This window comes from Protopterus annectens, chromosome 17.part0, assembly GCF_019279795.1.
Source record: "Protopterus annectens isolate FY-2018-M chromosome 17.part0, PAN1.0, whole genome shotgun sequence".
NCBI lineage: Eukaryota > Metazoa > Chordata > Ceratodontiformes > Protopteridae > Protopterus > Protopterus annectens.
The window spans coordinates 629,180,027-629,198,984 of record NC_056751.1 but is presented as its reverse complement, the minus strand read 5'-3'; the positions used below and the strand labels follow the sequence as shown (position 1 = coordinate 629,198,984).

General features: G+C 39.5%; 1 protein-coding gene across 1 annotated transcript in view; it reads left to right on the top strand.

Annotated features, from left to right (window-relative positions):
• The window catches only part of DDB1 (damage specific DNA binding protein 1), a 2,836,764-nt gene that overhangs the window by 1,502,154 nt on the left and 1,315,652 nt on the right, over positions 1-18,958 (top strand). The window contains exon 18 of the mRNA XM_044059793.1: positions 13,299-13,410. Coding sequence (XP_043915728.1) covers positions 13,299-13,410 — 112 coding nt within the window. The remainder of the gene's footprint in view (positions 1-13,298; positions 13,411-18,958) is intronic.

Genomic DNA, 18,958 nt, shown 5'->3' with positions numbered 1-18,958 from the left:
TTTCCAAAAAAGGTATCACCCCCCATGCAAAAGAGTGATTATCAAAAATCAGAGAGCACCCCTCCTCCTGCTCTTTCTTCTCTTCTTCCTTCCTCTAGGCTTTGTCTCTCAACGCCTCATCTTGGCTGCAGGTAGTTTCAGGCAAATGGGCTCCGAGAATAATTCGGAGATGATGCACTTAGAAGTGTTTAGAAAATTCTTCCCCTTTCAGTGGAATTCCTCCACACCCTGTAGACCAGACAAGTTTATTTTTTCCGAAGTAGCTGCCATAGCTCTCACAATACACAAAAGCAAAGGATTTTACTCAATCTTTTGGTCCAAAAAGGAGCACTTCTAGAGACCTGTCTTAGATTTGTCCTTACTAAACGCCTTTGTAAAATTTCTGAAATTCAAAATATTCACTTTATAGTCAGTACTAGCATTGCTTCCAGACTCCTGTTTCATAGTGGCTATAGATCCCAAGGTCTCTCTATCATATCCCTTTTGCTCCCAATTTCTTGAAAGTGTTGAGATTTGCAATATGTGGCTTACATGATCAGTTTTCTGCATTTACACTTTAGGCTGTCTACTGTACCTCAAGTGTTTACATAGTGTCTGGCCCCAGTGTTTACCTGTTGCAGAACCCTGGGCATCCACATTTTCTCTTATTTAGGTGACTTTCTGATTTGCACAGATTCTGTATTCAGACATTTGGAGTCCATAAACAAGGTCACCTCCCTCGTTTCCCACCTGGGCTTTAAACTGAACCTTGTAAAGTCCTTCCTCACAGTATCTCAATGAATTGTTTTCCTGAGATGTTGGATAGATGCAATAAAAAGGATGGCCTTTTTGCCTGAAGACAACGTTCTGACTTATTAATGCACTTTTTGGGATTTCTGTTCTAGACTTGCCCTCAGCAAGAGAGTTATTCAAATTTCTAGACCTCATTGTATCAGTGATCGTCATGCTAACCAGACTGCACATGAGAAAAATTCAGTGATACTGGAAGAATTGTTGGACCCAGCACCTTCCATCTCTTGAATTTCCAGGCACCATTTCTTGGATTTGTGAAACAGGAACTTCAATGGGGGAAGGGATCAACTGTCTGTCAGTCCAGAACTCCCTTTCTGGACTCATCAGATTTTGCATGGGAACAGTGACCGTATGTGTGGGTCCTCAGGACACACCAAAACATGGAAACACAAAAGAGATATTCGCAGTGATTATGCCTTAAAAGTTTTTCACCATTTATGGATTCCAGGTCCTCTTCTAGTGGTCATAGACAACACTACTGTGATGTGGTACCAGAACAAGCAAGGGGGGTACAAGGTCATACCTTCTTTGCATGTTGGAAATGATGGCTTGGAAGCTGGCTATGCAGCATTCTCTGACTTTTCATTATACATACATTCCATCAGCAGTTGCAGCTAATAGCCTGAATTCTTCTATTGATACCTTTTATGCATTTGTTGCACAAGTGTGTGCAACAGGTGTTTAAGGAAGCAAGAAAACCTGTAAGTAGAAAATCTTATATTTACAAGCGGAAGACGTTTTCTAGGTGGTGCCTAAGCAGTAAGAGTGCCTAATAGTGTTTCCAACCCCTATGGCTTTGAAATATTTGTATGAGCTACCTAGAGATGGTTTCTTATATGTTTCTATCAAAGTGCATTTTGTGGCCATCTCAGCTTGTCTGCCAGGGGGGTCCCCCTTTTTTCAGTTTTTATGGTCAAGCAGTTTGAGAGGTCTGTTGCACTTGAGACCCCCTCAAAAGCAAATTCCTCCTCCCTATGATCTCAACTTTGTTTTTAAAAAATTTACCTTGCCTCATTTTCAGCCTGCCTATCAAGCTAATTTATGGTTCATTACATAAAAGACTTTAATAACTGCTCTGACATCTGCAAGGCTAGTCTCTTGAGCTCCAGGCTCTCATGGTGGACCAACCCTATCTGATTTTTTTCACAAGGACAGGGCTTGTGTTGCACACTATTCCATCATTCATGCCTAAAGTTGTTTTTGAATTTACTTTGAATCAAACCATAAAGCGCCCAGTGTTCTATCCTGATCCAAAAAACAAGGGAGAAAAGATTCTCCATACCTTGGATGTGCACAGATAGCCCATGTACTACCTTGACAGAACAAAGCCTTTTAGGAATGCTGAACAGCAATTTTCCTGATCTACAGGGGCTAAGAAAGTCTGCCCGTCTCTAAGCAAACTGTTGCACAGTGGTCATCTGCTACTGTATTCTGTTACTCCCACCATGGTAAATCTCTTTCAGGCAAGGTTAAGGCTGACTCAACTAGGACATTATACTTTTTGTTCATACATTCACAAAGTACTACAAACAGGATGCCTTTTCAAAGTCCAGGGCAGACTTTGCTAGGAATATTCTTCAGGGGCTCTTGTATCCTTATATTTCCACCTCCTTTTTTAGAATCTACCCAAAATGCCACTGAGACAATGGGAATGATGAGCATAGTACAGTTACTCAAGTCCTACTTGCATATAATAGTAGATGTTTGAATTCCTCGCTGCTTCAGTGTTGGCACTCGCCCACCATCTCCCAGATTTTTCATTGCTGAGGTCTGTTTCATCCGCCTGGATTCAATTATTGTGGGATTTGTTTTTGTTTGTGATTGGCTGCAAATTTACCATTACTGGATGAGTCTAGCTCAGTTACATTCCTTCTTTGTAGAAGCTAAAAAGCCTGAACACTCACTCCCTGTCACAGCTGAAGGCTTCCATCTCAGGATATGTTCAGACAGTCTGTTGTCACACAGTGTGAGGGAGGGGAGTCTGAACCTTTGAAAGTTGGCTAGTACTGGGTTACCTTGGCAGATAATCCAAAATGCCACTGAGGCAGTGAGGAAAGTAGGACTTAACACAGCTGTACTTTCTACTGCATTTTCACAGCCATTGATCACTTGAGTGCATTTGTATGTCAGAGGATTGGAGTCGATCTAACCTATTTTCAGTCACTAACTATTCAAAATTATAATATGGACATAAATATATAAGTGATGAAACGATTGCATCTTACTGGCACCCACCTTCATGTATTACCTATTGCTTTCAGTCGGACAAAGCAGGTCATGCTGGAGATAGTTGCAGGTGCCCTTCCAGTCGTCAGAGTTGTTTTTGAAGAGTAGTAGGGTATCAGTGTGTTTAAAATGCAAGGAAAGTATATTTCAAAAAAAAGAGTTGAACTTTGGGTAATGAATGTGTTCCACCACCATGTTTTGTTTATGTATTGGTGATGGTCTTAAGTCTTTAGATGTAGTGTTTCTGGAGTTGTTGGTCTTATGGAGACACGAGGTCCAGAAAGGCTGGATTCTTAAAGGAGAAGAATGCAAAACTCGCATCTCTGTATATGAGCCTTTGGGAAGCTGAGTTTAGAGACATGATTTTAAGTCTGTCTTATGGTCTTTAAGCCAATAAGCCTTTTAGCCAGGAACCAGTAGGACCTTTATAGGTGGGCAGCATGTCAGACAAATACATACCAAAAAGGGCACTGTGGTTAGTAATTGATCTCATTAAAGCTGAGTTTAGAGGACGAGTTACACTTTTCACCCTAGATGAAATGCCTTTTGTTAACAGTTGTAATAAACAGAAGGATTTTCTGAATACTTAGGTTACATGGTGTTCAAAACAGATACAGAAATATGTATTTATTATTTTATTTGATATTTGTTTACTGGGAAAGTCTGTCGGGGTCAAAAGTATTCATTTTCAGTGGAGGCCCAGTGAGAAAAGGTCCCTACTTAATCATTACATTTGTTACTTTCAGACATCTATATACATACATATTTCAATTTCTTCTTTTATACAGAGGATAGGTAGTTTATCTTACAATGAGTAAAACATTCAGACGTCTACGTACATACATATTATGTTTTCATTTATACAGAGAGAGTAAGTAGGTAGTTCACCTTCTTACATGTTATAATTCGGTTGGATGTGTAATTTGACACTGGGATATGTTCTTGAACAGCATTTAGATTGTAATAGAGCAGATCCTATGTAATACTGTAGGCAAGATTGTTGCTACAGGTTGGACAGTATTTTTTTTTTTTTTTTTTTGAATGATGGAGTGAAACGTTGAGAGATGTGGGAAGGGGTTTAGGGAGGTGTTTAGCTGAAAAGTCAGCTATAAGGATATATAGAAAGAGGGATGCAGAGAAGTTGTGTAAGAAAGCTAGGTTGAGGGTGAAAGGAGGTAGGCATATATGAGGCATGAGGAAGAAGTATTAAGCGGAGCTAGGATACTTGATAAATAAGAGAATGACTGTTTAGGGAAAGGGTTAAGCGAAGATAGATTTTAGTGGAAGGTTGTATATAAGAAGTGAAAGAGGGTTGAGAAGGTGGGTGAAAAGAAGGGTGAAGAGATTTAGGTGGTTGTGTCGGGCAGGGGTAAGAAATTTCTAGGTTATGTTAGCCAGGTTTGTAATTGTTGTGGTTAGGGCGAGGGAGTTCCAGATTTTGGCTGCTAAGTAAAAATATTAGCTTTGTCCTGGTACTGTGGATGGATTTGAAACAGCTAGGAGTTTTTTTTATTTTCAGATCTCAGGGTTCTAGTGGGGATATATAAATTCACCGTACAACTAAGGGCTGGGCATGCTAAAGGTTTATAAATGATGTGTAAGGTTAAGAGAGGGCCATAATGGAGGTAGCTAAGGAGTTCATGCCATTGTAGCATATGTATGATTTGCAGTGATGTGTGCTTGTCCTTGTGTTAGTGGCAAACTTAGCAACTTTGTTGTGACAGCATTCTGTTTTTGATCTGATGGTGGGACTGTGGGTTACTGAGAATTGTGGCTCCATATAACAGAGAAGGTAGGAGGTAGGATTTGGCGAGAGTGACACTGGTTGATGTATTCAGATAGTGTTTGTTCCTATACAACATGCCTAGTTTTTGGTGGGTTTTCTTAATGTTATGTTGGATATTTATTATTTATTAATTTATTTAACATTTGTTGTCTGGGAAGGTCCAACTAGGCAGAGCCTGTTTTCACCGGAGGCCCAGGGAGAAATGCTCAAGACGCTTGTCTTTGGAATGTGGGAGGAAACCAGAGCACCCGGAGGAAACCCAAGTGAATGTAGGGAGGGCATGCAGGCTCAGCACACAAGGCACTCCAGCTGAAAATCGAACTGGAGAACCCCTCACTGTGAGGCAACGCTAATCGCTGCACCACAATTTGGTTGTCTATAATAACTCCTAATACTTTAGTGTGGGGGACTGTTTCAGTTACAGTATTATCAACAGAAAGGATCTTGAAATGATTTACTTTGAGAGAGTGATCTTTTGGCATAAAGAGAAGGTTACTGTTTTTTTTTTAGGCTCAAGAAAGAGTTGAGAGTTAGTGAGCAAGGTTTCAATGGATGGAAGTAAAAGTTTGAGTAATGGAGTGGTGCAAATGTGGAGGTGTGGGAGAGGAGCAGTTGATAGTGGAGTCATCTGTGTATTGTATGAGCATCTGTAGGGATGAGGAAGTGTGCAGGTTAATAAAAATATTAGAGTGAGTAATGGGCCAAGGATGGATACCTGTGGGACTCCTGTAGAGGTGTGAAGAAAGGGAAAGATGAAGTTTAAACCATTTTACAGCTTGTTTTTCTATTGGTTAGGTTAGGTAAATGCGGTAAATATGGAACCATTGTATAGAGGCAGGTGATAGTCCTAGGTTGGAGAACCTAGCAAGAAATATGTAGTGTGAGACTGTGTTGAAGGCTTTTGATAGGTCAAGAAATGCTGATAGTGTGAGACTGTGTCAAAGACTTTTGATAGGTCAGAAATAATGCTGATACCAAGTTACTAGCGTCTCTAGTCTTATTTACAGTGTCAGTGAAAAATACGAGGGCAGTAGAGGTGCTGTGGCCTGGATGAAAACCATGCTTGGTATGAATAAGTAGGTTATGTTCTAAAAATTGCACAAGTTACTGATGAATTCATTTTTCCAATATTTTGGAAATGGGAGATAGGATGGCTTTATCTTCGGCTTTTCCCGGATAGGGGTCACTACAGCAGAACTCCTGTCTGCTAATGATTGGCAGTCGATTTTTATGGTGCCGAGTTGCCAGCCCGACACCCAACCTTCAGCGAAGGCACGCCCATTCAAGCATGTCTTTCAGAGGCCAGCTGTTGGTCAAAAATTAGTTCAGTAGAGTTTCCCCTTCTTTGAATGGAAAAATATGCAACATTTTCCAGATATTGAGAACTTTAGATTCAGAGATGGCTCTGTTGATAATGCTAATGGGGTATGCAGTGGAGTCAGCAGCTAATTTAAAGCACTCTGATAGGAGGTTATCTGCTGCAGTATAGCAAGGTTTAAGTTTATCTAATTATTTTTTTATGAGACTTATAGGGACAAGTTGAGAGAATTTGGATGAGTTATGGGAAGAGGAATTTGGGGAGTTGTAGAGGTGATAGGGGTAAAGAGGAGGTAGGATTTGACAGTAACTGTGGAAGAAGAGGAGCAGAGGTTGGGGGAGATATGATATAATGAAGCTATAAATTTTATAAAATGAGAGCTGAAGTCATTAGCTATTTGGAGGGGTAGGGCATCAGGGCATGGGTCATGGTCATTTTTCGTCACTGGGTTTAGTTGTGATAAGATAGAGGACCAGAATGTTTTGGGGTTAGATCTGTGCTCATGTTGCATGTAGGTATGATGCAACTGTGTCTGTAAACTTTTTTACTTTATTACGTGCCATCATCTGATACCCCTGTACACTAAGTCCATGCAACAGGAATTAAGCAGTTATCAGTGGTGCAACACACAGATGCGAAAATTAAATTACAAAAAGTATAATGCTTTGACTTTTGGTAAATAAGTGTCAAGTACAACTTAACAGCAAAGTCTGTATCCCACTTCAGAGGGACATGATTGTCTGAGATCTTGGCACTGTGACTAACCGTTCACTTTCCTTTGAGCATCATGTAGCCACAGTGTTGAGGAAGTCTTCCTCTGTAGTACAGCTGATTTCTGGAGGCATCTCGTCAAGGTAAAAAGTGATTTTCGATTTGTACTCATTGATCAAGCCAGTTCTAGATTTGCAGGTGCTTCCTTTTGTATGCACTTATTCAGGCACATCACCTGGCTTTAAAGACTCCCAGAGATTCCTAAAAAAAAAAAAAAAATGAATGGTCTAAAGTCTGTTGCCTACTGAAAGTAGACTTGACTTTGTGTATTATAAACTCATATTTGGTTATCTTTATCTTGCATTCTGTGCTATGAACGACCCTACCCTTCTGAATCTCTTCCATTTCCACAAGACAAATAGTTCCAAAATACTAGAACTAAAGATTTAACTCTTGTCCATTGTATAAATAAAACAAGCTGGAGAGCACGGTTACGTCACTCTATACCCCATTTCTGGAACAATCTTCCCTTGTATGCAAATCAACAGCATTAAAAAAACAGAGAAACTAGTAGTCTTAAAACTTCATTGATGAGCTCCGTCCAATAATTTCCAAAAATCATAAACCCAGGTAGTGTTAATAGCAAATAGATAGGTGATAAATATGGGTTGCAAATAGGCACTAAATACTGACCTGTAAATAACTTGGTTTTTATGCACAATAATACATATAGCTGGATGTTTATTACACATGTATATTCATAGTGTTCTAATTAAATAATGTTTATGGTTAGCTCTGTGTGTTTTTTCTTGTATCTAGTTAGCTCTTTTTAATTATCTACCTATGTATATGCTTTTAGTTCTTGTCACAGACCTGATGCAGGCTTTATTGCATTAGTTAGCCGAAAGCGATTTTAGTTAAAAGACAAGTCATTTTATATGTATGTTGTGATTTTCTTAATACAGTGGATATAAAAAGTGTACACACCCCTGTTAAATTTCCAGGTTTTTGTGATAAAAAAATGAGACCACAATAAATCATTTCAAAACTTTTCCCACCTTTAATGTGACCTATAACTTGTACAGTTCAATTGAAAAACAAATCTGTTAGGGTAAAAAATATAAAAAATAAAAAATGTACAATAAGCTGATTGCATAAGTGTGCACACCCTTAAACTAATACTTTGTTGAAGCACCTTTTTATTTAATTACAGCAGTCAGTCTTCTTGGGTAGGAGTCTGTCAGCATGGCACATCTTGACTTGGCAATATTTGCCCACTCTTCCTTGCAAAAGTGCTCCAGATCTGTCAGATTGCGAGGGCATCTCGTGTCTAGCCCTCTTCAGGTCACCCCACAGATTTTCTGTTGGATTAAGGTCTGGGCTCTGGCTGGGCCATTCCAAAAGTTTAATTTTCTTCTGGTGAAGCTATTCTTTTGTTTGGATGTATGCTTGGGGTCATTGTCATGTTGAAAGGTGAAATTCCTCTTCATCTTAAGCTTTCTAGCAGACACCTGAAGGTTTTGGGCCAAAAGTGACTGGTATTTAGAACTGTTCATAATTTCCTCCACCTTAGCTGAAGAAAAGCAACCCCAAAGCATGATAATGCCACCACCATGCTTCACCATGGGGATGGTGTTCTTTTGGTGATGCAAAGTGTTTTTTGCCAAACGTACCTTTTGGAATTGTGGCCAAAAAGTTCAACCTTGGTCTTATCTGACCATAACACATTTTCCCACATCCTTTTGGGAGACTTGATGTATTGTTTTGCAAATTTTAGCTGGCCTGGCTGTTTTTCTGTGTAAGAAAAGGCTTCCGTCTTGCAACCCTCTCCCATAGGCCTGACATATGGAGAATATGGGGGATTGTTGTCACATATAGTACACATCCAGTACTTGCCAGAAATTCCTGCAGCTCCTTCAGTGTTGCTGTAGGTCTCTTGGCAGACTCCCTGACCACTTTTCGTCTTGTCTTTTCATCAATTTTGGAGGGGCTCCAGTTCTTTGCAACATCACTGTTCCATATTTTCCCCACTTTTTGATGACTGTCTTCACTGTGTTCCATGGTATATCCAGTGCTGTGGACATTTTTTGCACCCTTCTTCTGACTGATACCTTTCAACAATGAGATCCCTTTGATGCTTTGTAAGCTTTCTGCATACCATGGCTTTTGCTGTAGCAGGCACTGAGTAAATGTCAGGAAACTCCTACTAGGACAGCTAAACTTTATTTGGGGTTAATCAGAGTCTTTTTAATTGATGGCAGGTGTGTACCCAAGAAGACTGAATGTAATTTTAAAGCAAAAGATGCTTCAACAAAGTATGTATTTAAGGGTGTGCACACTTAAACCAGCTTATTGTACTTTTTTTTTTTATTTTTCCCCTAACAGATTTGTTTTTCATTTCAATTGTACAGTTTATAGGTTACATTAAAGGTGGGAAAAGTTTTGAAAAGATTTATTGTGGTCTCATTGTTTATATCACAAAAACCTGGCATTTTAACAGGGCTGTGTACAGTTTTTATATCCACTGTACCTGATTTTGGAATGTGGGTTGCAAATATGTACTAAACAGCCTGACGATTAAAGGCTTGTTACTTTGGAACACTACCTGGGTTTCATGATTTTTGGAAATTATTTTGACTGAGCTCATCAACAAAGTTTTAAGACTACTAGTTTTTTTTTTTTTTTTTTTTTTTCCTCAACACTTGTGTGGTGAGGTTGAAACTAAACAGATTCCTGTACTACTACTTTTTTTAAACAACAACTTCTTTGCATCCTTCAAGACAAACTGTGATTGGTTGATTAATTAGTAGCCCAGCATAATGCATCTGAGATACTTCAGGTGCAACTAACATTGGGTAAGATGGCGATACAGGTCGTAGCCTGCTACAGGTCCCCAACCATGTCCCAAGACTCTCACTAAGTTCCTAAGCACCTTGGAAACTATTAGGGTCCAACCCAACACTCTCATACTAGGTGACTTCAACTACCCCTCCATCAACTGGGAAAACTACTCATACACCAGTACACTGGCCCAATGCTTCCTGATATTCATCCATTCCAATGCCCTGGACCAGCTCATCCCTCACTAGAGGAAGCAGCATCCTTGACCTGGTTATTACGAACATGGGCAACCGTTGCTGTACACCAGTAATCAATTCCTCCCTGGTTAGATCCGACCACAAACTAATCACCATGGAAATCCACATCTCACCCACACACCCCCCTCAAAGGTAACCACCATGAAAAACTTCTCCAAAGATGACTTAGGGCTCCTAAAAACAGAGGTGTGTAACTTCACGGCACCCATGTCAATGGAAAATAGATGCATGACTGCCGAATCATACACCAGTGCACTGTACAAACACATACATAAATGCAAATGCATGGCACTAGCCATAACCTACTGAACCAAGACACTCTCCTCCAAAAAAAGGAAGCCAATCTGGCCATTAATAAACAGAAGGAAGAAACTGTTGCAGAAAATGATGAAGTCCCAAGACAGGAAAAGACTGGAAAAACTCCCCTATTAGCCTCAACAAAAAGTTGAGTCCCTCATCAAAACCTCTAAAGCCAGCTATGAAGGCAGAATTCCGACAGACACTAGAAACAACCACAAAGCCTTCTATAGTTATGTCAAAAATCTCCACGGCAATACCCAGGTTTGCTCTGAGTTACTACTGAGTCAACAGATATTGCCAACATACTGGCCGACACATTCAGTGCCAACTTTAGCCCCCCCGTGCCAGTCACAATACCAGAGGAATGCCAGGTACCCAGCATTACTGCAGCACAGGTTAAAGCTGCATTGTCTAAGGCCAAGAATACAGCTTCCATGGGACCAGCAATATCCCTGGATGTGTTCTACATGAACTACATAGTGAACTGGCACCACATCTGTGTGTCCTGTTCCCTCACAGCCTTGCTTCAGGCTTTGTCCCAACTGAATGGCACACTGCTACAGTCATCCCTCTCCATAAAGGGGGAGTGACTACAGACCCTGGGAATTATCACCCCATTAGCCTGACGAGTCTGATATGTAAGGCTATGGAGCACATCATCATGGACATAATTAACAAGGATATAGAGAATCTCCAAACTCTAGATCCCACACAATTTAGTTTTGTGAAAGGTAGATCATGCCTTCTCAAACTGGTTGACATCTTTGAGTCAGTCACCAGAGCTGTGGATGAGGGCAAGGCAGTTCATACAGCCTACCTCAATCTGGCCAAGGTCTTTGATACCATTCCCCACTCAGGAATTATTGATAAACTCACCAAACTAGGCATCACCCCCTATATCACTAGTTGGGTTGCAAATTGTCTCACAGATAGAATCCACAGTGTGAAAGTAGCAGACTCCAAGTCAGACTGGCGACCAGTCACGAGTGGAGTCCCACAGGGTTTGGTCCTGGGACCTCTCCTGTTTGGCATCTACTCAGAAGTCCAGGCCAACATGGAGGGACTCTGGCTGACCAAGTTCGCAGACGACTGCAAGCTGGGAACCATTATTAACTCCCCAAGTGATGTAGACAGCCTACAGAAAGGTCTCACTGAGACCAGTGACTGGTGTCGAAACAATGGCCTTAAGCCTAATGCTAAAAAATGCTTTGTCATCCCCTTTGGGATAAACTCATTTCCCACTAATTGCCAAATTGTTGGAGCCCACTGAACACTGAAGGTGTTATAAGAGATCTGGGAACACAGGTTGACAGCAACCTCTCCTTCAACCACCACATTGCCACTGTGGCACATCTCATTACCAAGGGTTTGCATCCAGGAAGAAAGAGGTCATCATCTGTCTCTACTCTTCCCTCATTAGGCCACTCATCGAGTATAATGCCCCATTTGGAATGTACTTCACTAGACACATGCAACAGCTGGAAAGGCCACAAAAGTACCTCACGAAGAGGATCCTAGGCCTTAAACACATGTCCTACGTGGACAGACTCAAAAAAACTCCAGCTATTCTCCTCCTCATATCGTCTACTAAGAGGCAATCTCTGCTTGACTTACAAAGCCATGTCTGACCCAGCTCTGTAAGAAATGCTACATCTAAAGAAATCCCAATCCCTCCGCACGACATGCTCCAGAGAGACCTCAACCTCATTACCACAATCAACAGAACATGCTGGAGGGACAGGTTCCTAACCCCTAGACTGCCCATGGTCTGGAATAGAATTCCCATATATGTCAAGCAGAGCACCTCACTGGCCCTCTTCAGGAGAAATCTTGATGAGTGGACGGGAAATAGAAAGTTCACCCCGAGGATCACTCCAGTGGCTCTACTTGATAGAGGCAGTGGGAACTAACATCGGGTGGCACGATGCTATGGCACTTCTATGGGCTAAGCTTGTAAAGGCTCCAGGGCCATGAGCCTAGTACACAGCTATGAATAGGCATTCATAAATCAATTGCAGGTCTGAACAGCTTTATCCTTTTAGAGATGGGAAGGTGTATCATAAGGTCGGTATTGGCAAGGTGCCAATTACTCATCGCTTACTTGCTTTGTAATTGTGATTTTATGAAATGTTCTGGCAGCTTGGCTAAGTCTTGGAGTTGCTTGAGGTTCTGTTCAAATATTATGAATATTACTACAAGAAACCTTCCCCTAAAATCAACTTTGCGTGACTTCAGTTAGCAGTAGATCTTCGAGATACTGAATGAATACCCTTCAGTCCTACTCCTGATTTAGGATTGTATTGCATTACCTACTGATACTTTGTCATCACTGGTGCATAGTTACTTGGGTAGATCTGATTTTTACAAAGAGTTCTAAGTTTGCACTCAAAGGACTTTGGGTGATGTTAGATAATGTTGCATTTGTTTGGGGCGCATGTCAGCTCTGATCTAAGGAGCAGTACAAGACTGGCATTGCCCTTAACATGGGGAGAAGGGTCCTTCACTGTTTGTTTTCAAGAGTCAAGTTGTTCTACGTCTTGCTGTCAGACAGTTGCCATAGAAATGACTGGCATCCAGATGATACTTATGAACACAGTAGTTAAAATTAAGTGGGGCCCTCCTTTAGAAGAGAGAAATGGTGAATACTGGGGGCATGACTAACTGATCAGGAGAATAGTTTTAAAAGTGAGATGAAGTTTAACTTTCCTGAAAGCATACTGGGTTCCTGGAACTTTGCAAATTTAATATGGAATGAAAGAGCATTGGGTAATTTGAAAGAGTGGGTGGGAAAGGAGCAACTTTCTGTGTGTTAGCTGCAAGTAAAGACTAGGTAGTTGTGTTGTCTCCTAGTATAGCTGCTGTTTACATTCATATAATTCTTTATTATGCTTCAGAATGTGTTGGCAGTCTATCTGTTTTAGCTTGGTGACTGTGATCCCCTTCTACATTCTCTGTCAGACCAAATTGTTGTTTAGTCAGGTTTCTGAAATATTAGCTGAACTGTTGATGCAGAATAAGGTTTAGATGTCATTCTGATTTCATTAATTCATGTCTTTGTGGATTACAGGAAGATCTGCTATCAGGAGGTTTCTCAGTGTTTTGGAGTGTTGTCCAGTCGTGTTGAAGTGCAAGATGCCAGTGGGGGTACCACCGTGCTGCGACCTAGTGCTAGTACGCAGGTGAAGAACATTACAGACAAAACAGAAATGCCCTGTCACCAGTTTTTTACATTAATCGTAGCGACAGATGCATTTTTGGAGTGATCATGCTCTTTATTTACATAGTTTGCATGTGATTATTGCCATTTGTTTCATGATCTGTGTCTATGTGGCTTCTGTTTGTATGATTTTTAAGAAGTTGCAGTGCGTTATGCTACATACAGTAACTAACATTTGTCATAAGTAAATTCAGTTTTGCAATATGTTTTAACAGGTAGTACAAACGTGTTTTATACACTTTAGTTTATGGCATTCTCGGCAGTGGGTAACCCGTGAGTTCTCCTTCCAGAGTCACTGTGCACAACTGTTATAAAACTGTCTTACTTTCTTTTGTAGGAGCCACAAGAGTCTTAAAGAAAACTAACATTGACTTCATGCTGAACCCATTCAAAACATTTTATTGAAACTGCATTATTGTATAATGGTAGTAGTGGTCGCATTATACATTAGAGTGCTGTAAAGGTAGGTGTAACCCTGCCACTGGTAATGGATGGCACTGAATCCTAGAAGTTTGCCTGCATAGCTGTTGAAATGTTACACTGACGGTATAGTTTAACAGCTACTATATTCTGGCATGTAGGGTGATTGGAGGAGTGGCAGATTCCTAGCAACTGTCAGCATGCAGTTAATTTGACAGCAGTTGCATCATTGTATTAATTGTCAACATTTTAGTTAATTCCAATTCTCTGTCTTAAAAGAAAAAGGTTAGGCATGGGAAATTGAGGGTTGAAACCCCCCCCCCCAGTAGAATTAGCAATATATCTGTCCATCTGTCTGTCTAGCTAAAAGAAAAACATTTCCCCAAAGTGTTCCAGCATTATCTCTCTTAACTGTATTCTAAAAAATAAAACTTAATTAAATTGATTAATTCCAGATCATGCTTGTGTGTGAGAGAAAGAGCAAGAGAGAAAGCTGCCAAGTTGGTTACTAAGCAGCAGACATCTCCATCTGCTCATAGTACTGCATCCCTTCTCTTATGGATATGAACTTATTGCAGGGTCCATTGTTCTCTTGTATAGCTGTCCTTCTAGATGGTCTGCTTTGCCATCTAAATTGCACCACAGAAGGCCTATGAATCCATTTATCCAGTCTGACGTGTTTCCAACTCAGTAGATAAATGTTTTGTCTTGCATGCGAATAAGAGATGCTGGCTTGGGAGTTGGTGGCATAGTTACATGTTGATGCTGACGGTAACTTGTATCCCAACAAATGTCAGACAGCAGACACACAAGACAGAGCACTGACTGGCTGCTACAAGTGGGATCTAAACAAAAGTCCCTCAGAAGCATGAAGTAGAGATGATAGGTGAAAGACGGACTTGTTCACTTCCTTGTAAAATCACCTTCTTCCCCAATACTACACAGGACTTCAGACAGCAGTGTTAAGGCAGTGAATGCACTCATTTGTGTGGAACAATTAATTTATGTATACAAACAAAAAATATATAGATACTCCGTAACAAACTGCACAGATATACAAACTCCAAACCACGAAAAAGTAACTCTATGCAGACACGTCAGGGAGATGCACAGAAAATCCAATGTTATCCAGAAAAAGCTTTAATGTAGTTAGTGCTTTCACACTTAAAAGGGCTTCATCAGACTGTATAAACATCCAAAAGTACATACCTTAAGTACTACATTCAATTAAAAACTATCTAATCACATAGTTTATCACTAATTAAAAACATCATCTCCCTGAAACATTTAAAACCAGATAAGTCAGGTTACTATGACAACACATAGTTGCTAAAATCAATACTACTACTGCACTGAGAATGTGAACTAACCTAATATGAAATGAAAAATGCCTCAAAAATCTTACATGAATATCATTTCTTTTTCAGTCTACGTGCTTTAAGAGCAGGTTTGATAGAGACTGAGTCATTAAGGCCTAAGCTTAAATGTGCTCCAAGTCTCAAAATCCAGTTCATCTCAACAGTATCAGTTCTATTGTAAATATCCCCTAATCTAATATTTTCATGAATAGCCTTTAACACTTGGACTAAAAATGTATGGGTATCCCCTGCTGATTTCATATGTTTGGCAAGTGCACCATAATCCATTCCTTTTGTAGTCCAGTATATATGGTCCCTTACTCACTCCTGCAAACGCCGATTCATCTTGCCCACTTAAAAATTAAAACAGGTAACACAATGGGCTACATAAATCAAATTCTCAGTATTGCAGTCAGTCTGCACTCTCAGATATCAAATATGTTTAGTATCAGGGTGCATAAAGGTATTACTTTCATCAACATATTGGCAAAAATTACACTTCATACACTTTTTAGTCCCCACCATAGCCACCTCATCAGTTCTAGTACTGTTGCGGTAACATAACTGAGTTTATCCTTATATATTATTTTCAGATGCGCATTCACTATCTCCCCTAACTTAGTCTCAATATGTAAAATGTGCCAATTATTGCTTAAAATATTTCTAATGCAACCTGCATCCCTGGTATAGAAGAGTATAATGAGCATAGTAGGTATCCCATCTACTTGTTTTCTACCATTTTTCCATAGCCACCTCATCAGTTCTACTACTGTTGGGGTAACATAACTGTTTGAGTGTATCCTTATTCTTGTATATTATTTTCAGACGCGCACCCACCATCTCCACTAACCTAATCTCAGTGTGTTAATTGTGCCAATTATTGTTTAAAATATTTCTAATGCAACCTGCATCCCTGGTATAGGGGAGCGTAACATGTACCCCATCTGCTTGTTCTCTACCATTTTTCCTAACACATGGAGATCTAGAAAAATAGGATTTAACTCTACCCGTCCTCTCTGAGTAGTTTTAATAGCTTTAGATACTTCAGTCTGAGTATACCCTCTATTTACAAATTCAGACTGTAGCTCTTCAAAACTAGACTTTAAATTATCATCATCGCATGTTAACCTAGTAACATGCAAGGTCTGTCCTTTGACCACACTAGAAAAGACATGCCTGAGGGTGCATACTTTTCCTATGGAGAAAAGGACAGTAGCATTCTTTCCTATAAAGTCTAGTGGAAATCACCTCCCTCTCACCCAGGGACACCAAAACATCTAAAAGTTCAAGGGATTCATGAGAATATCTGTGTGAAGTGTACAAAATGGCAACTCTTATTCAATCTATTGACAAGCAATTAATCCACCCTACTTTGCCAAATCAGAAATTAGTTGACAAAATGTCGATAAAATTTGACTGATGTCTGACCATTATTCAAACTATGTAGATATTCCCACTCAGCCATAACCAGATTAGCATAACTATTGGCGCAGCTGGTGCCCATAGCAGCACCAGCCACTTGTCAAATAGTAAGCTTCATCAAACACAAAAATATTATTTTCTAATATTACTTCCAGTAAAAAACACAAAGTCAATATGTTGAGTGTCAAAACATCCATCCCTAAGTAAATACGTTCTACACATATTGATACCTTCCACATTTAGAATAGATGTAAATAATGATTCTACATCTAAAGTTGTTAATACAAACTGTTGGCTAGAATTGCCAGCTGTGGTAGCATAAAGGTCACGTACAAAATGTTCAGTATCCTTTAAAACAACGAGGTATTGTTCCAACACTAATCTAAGTTGTTTGTCAACATATATGGATAGCAGCTCAGTTAGCCGTCCAGCACCTGACACAATCGGTCTGAAAGAAGGATTTATTGGATTCTTATTATTCTTAAGTAAACCATATAACTTCAGCACAACAGTAGTATCCACATTAAAATAATCAAACAATTCACGTGTTATCACCAGCATGCATAAACATTCATATAAACTCATAAAGACTCGTTGTTGCACATTTTCAGTGAATTTCAAATCAACTGATTTATGCACTTCTTGGTTAGAAAGCATATCACGCATTCGTATGACGTAATACTCTGCATCTAAAACAACTGGTCCTCCCTTGTCCACAGGTCTAATAATCAAACTCTTATTGCTTTGTAAAGTAAAATCCAAAAACTCAACCAATTACTACTATGGATGTCACAAACTCGCTGGAACCACGAAATAATGTATAAACTGTTTAATAAATTAGGTTTAGCGCTTTCATCTAGAAAACTAGACTTCATCAGAACATCAAGCAAGTAAAAAAATCCATTTAAATACATGCTTAGTACCAATGACAATCACGTATTCAGTCACAACCCACTTTCTAATGTCATCACTTCCTCTTCAAACGTAATGCAAAATTAAAATATGTTAATACAATAAAATGAAAATCCCTCCTACACATTAAACATATATCCCAAGTATGAACCTATATATAGTAAAACAGCACATATTTTCCACTAATATATAAAACTACATTTTATGATTAAAAAAATATTTTAAAAACGTTTTTTTTTTAAAAAATTCCAACCTATTCAAACAACCTATATCCTAACTTCTAGGACAGGTTTAATAGATATATTATCATTGATTCCTGGCTTGACCGTAGCATTTAAAGTTATTTGCCATTTCACCTCTCTCTCACTCAAGCCTTCAGGTTTCCACCCCTTCAGGACACAGATCCCTATGAAGTTTCCTCCATTAATGAGGTAAATATGGCCTATCAGCGTATTGATGCTTTTGTTGGAGGAACTTCTGATAGAAGACAGAATAGATGACAACTTAATATAGGTTTCTGAAAGTAGAACATCCCTTGTTGGCTACCATTATGGGTATCCCTAAGATACATAAAGATATAGTGAATCCTCCCTACAGACCCATTATATCTGGTAATAAATCCAAAACCTTCCCCTTTGGAAAGGTTGTGGACACTTGGTTAAAACCTATTTATCAGAATGTTGGACACATTATCAAAGACTCTTGGGATTTTCTTAGTTGACTAAAACCCTCTTTGTGGAAGGATCAGCAGGTTTTAGCTACTATAGATGTAGTTAATTTATTTTCCTGTATCCCCAGGGAGGAAGTTATGGGATAGGTTTGTGAATTGTATACGAAAGTACACCCATTTAGATTGGGAGAAAATTAAACTCATTAGCGAATTTATGAGCATTGTACTTGACTACAATTTCATATACTTTGAAGGGGAGTATTATAAACAGAATAAAGGAGTCGCGGTGCAGTGCACCTATATATGCCAATCTAGTTTTATTAGATTGGGAGAATGAATTTATATTTAACGGTGTATGGATGCAACATATCCAATGTTATTTTAGATTTTTGGATGATTTTATTATTTGGGATGGGAATGCTGAAGGAGTGCAGGGTTTTGTCGATTATTTGCACACCACCAGCACATTTCTCCAATTCACGTATCACACCAGTGCAAAGGAGCTCTCTTATTTAGATACTCTCATTACTCATACTTCCCATGGGTTCAAATCTCAGATTTTTAGAAAGGAGACCTTTAGCAATTCTTATTTACAATACAATATTTGTCATCCATATTATTTGAAGAAAAATATAGTAAAGGGACAGTGCATTAGGGCGGCCTGGATGACTTCTGACTATACGGATATGGTATGGCAGTTGGAATACATAGGTTCTATGTTTAAAGAG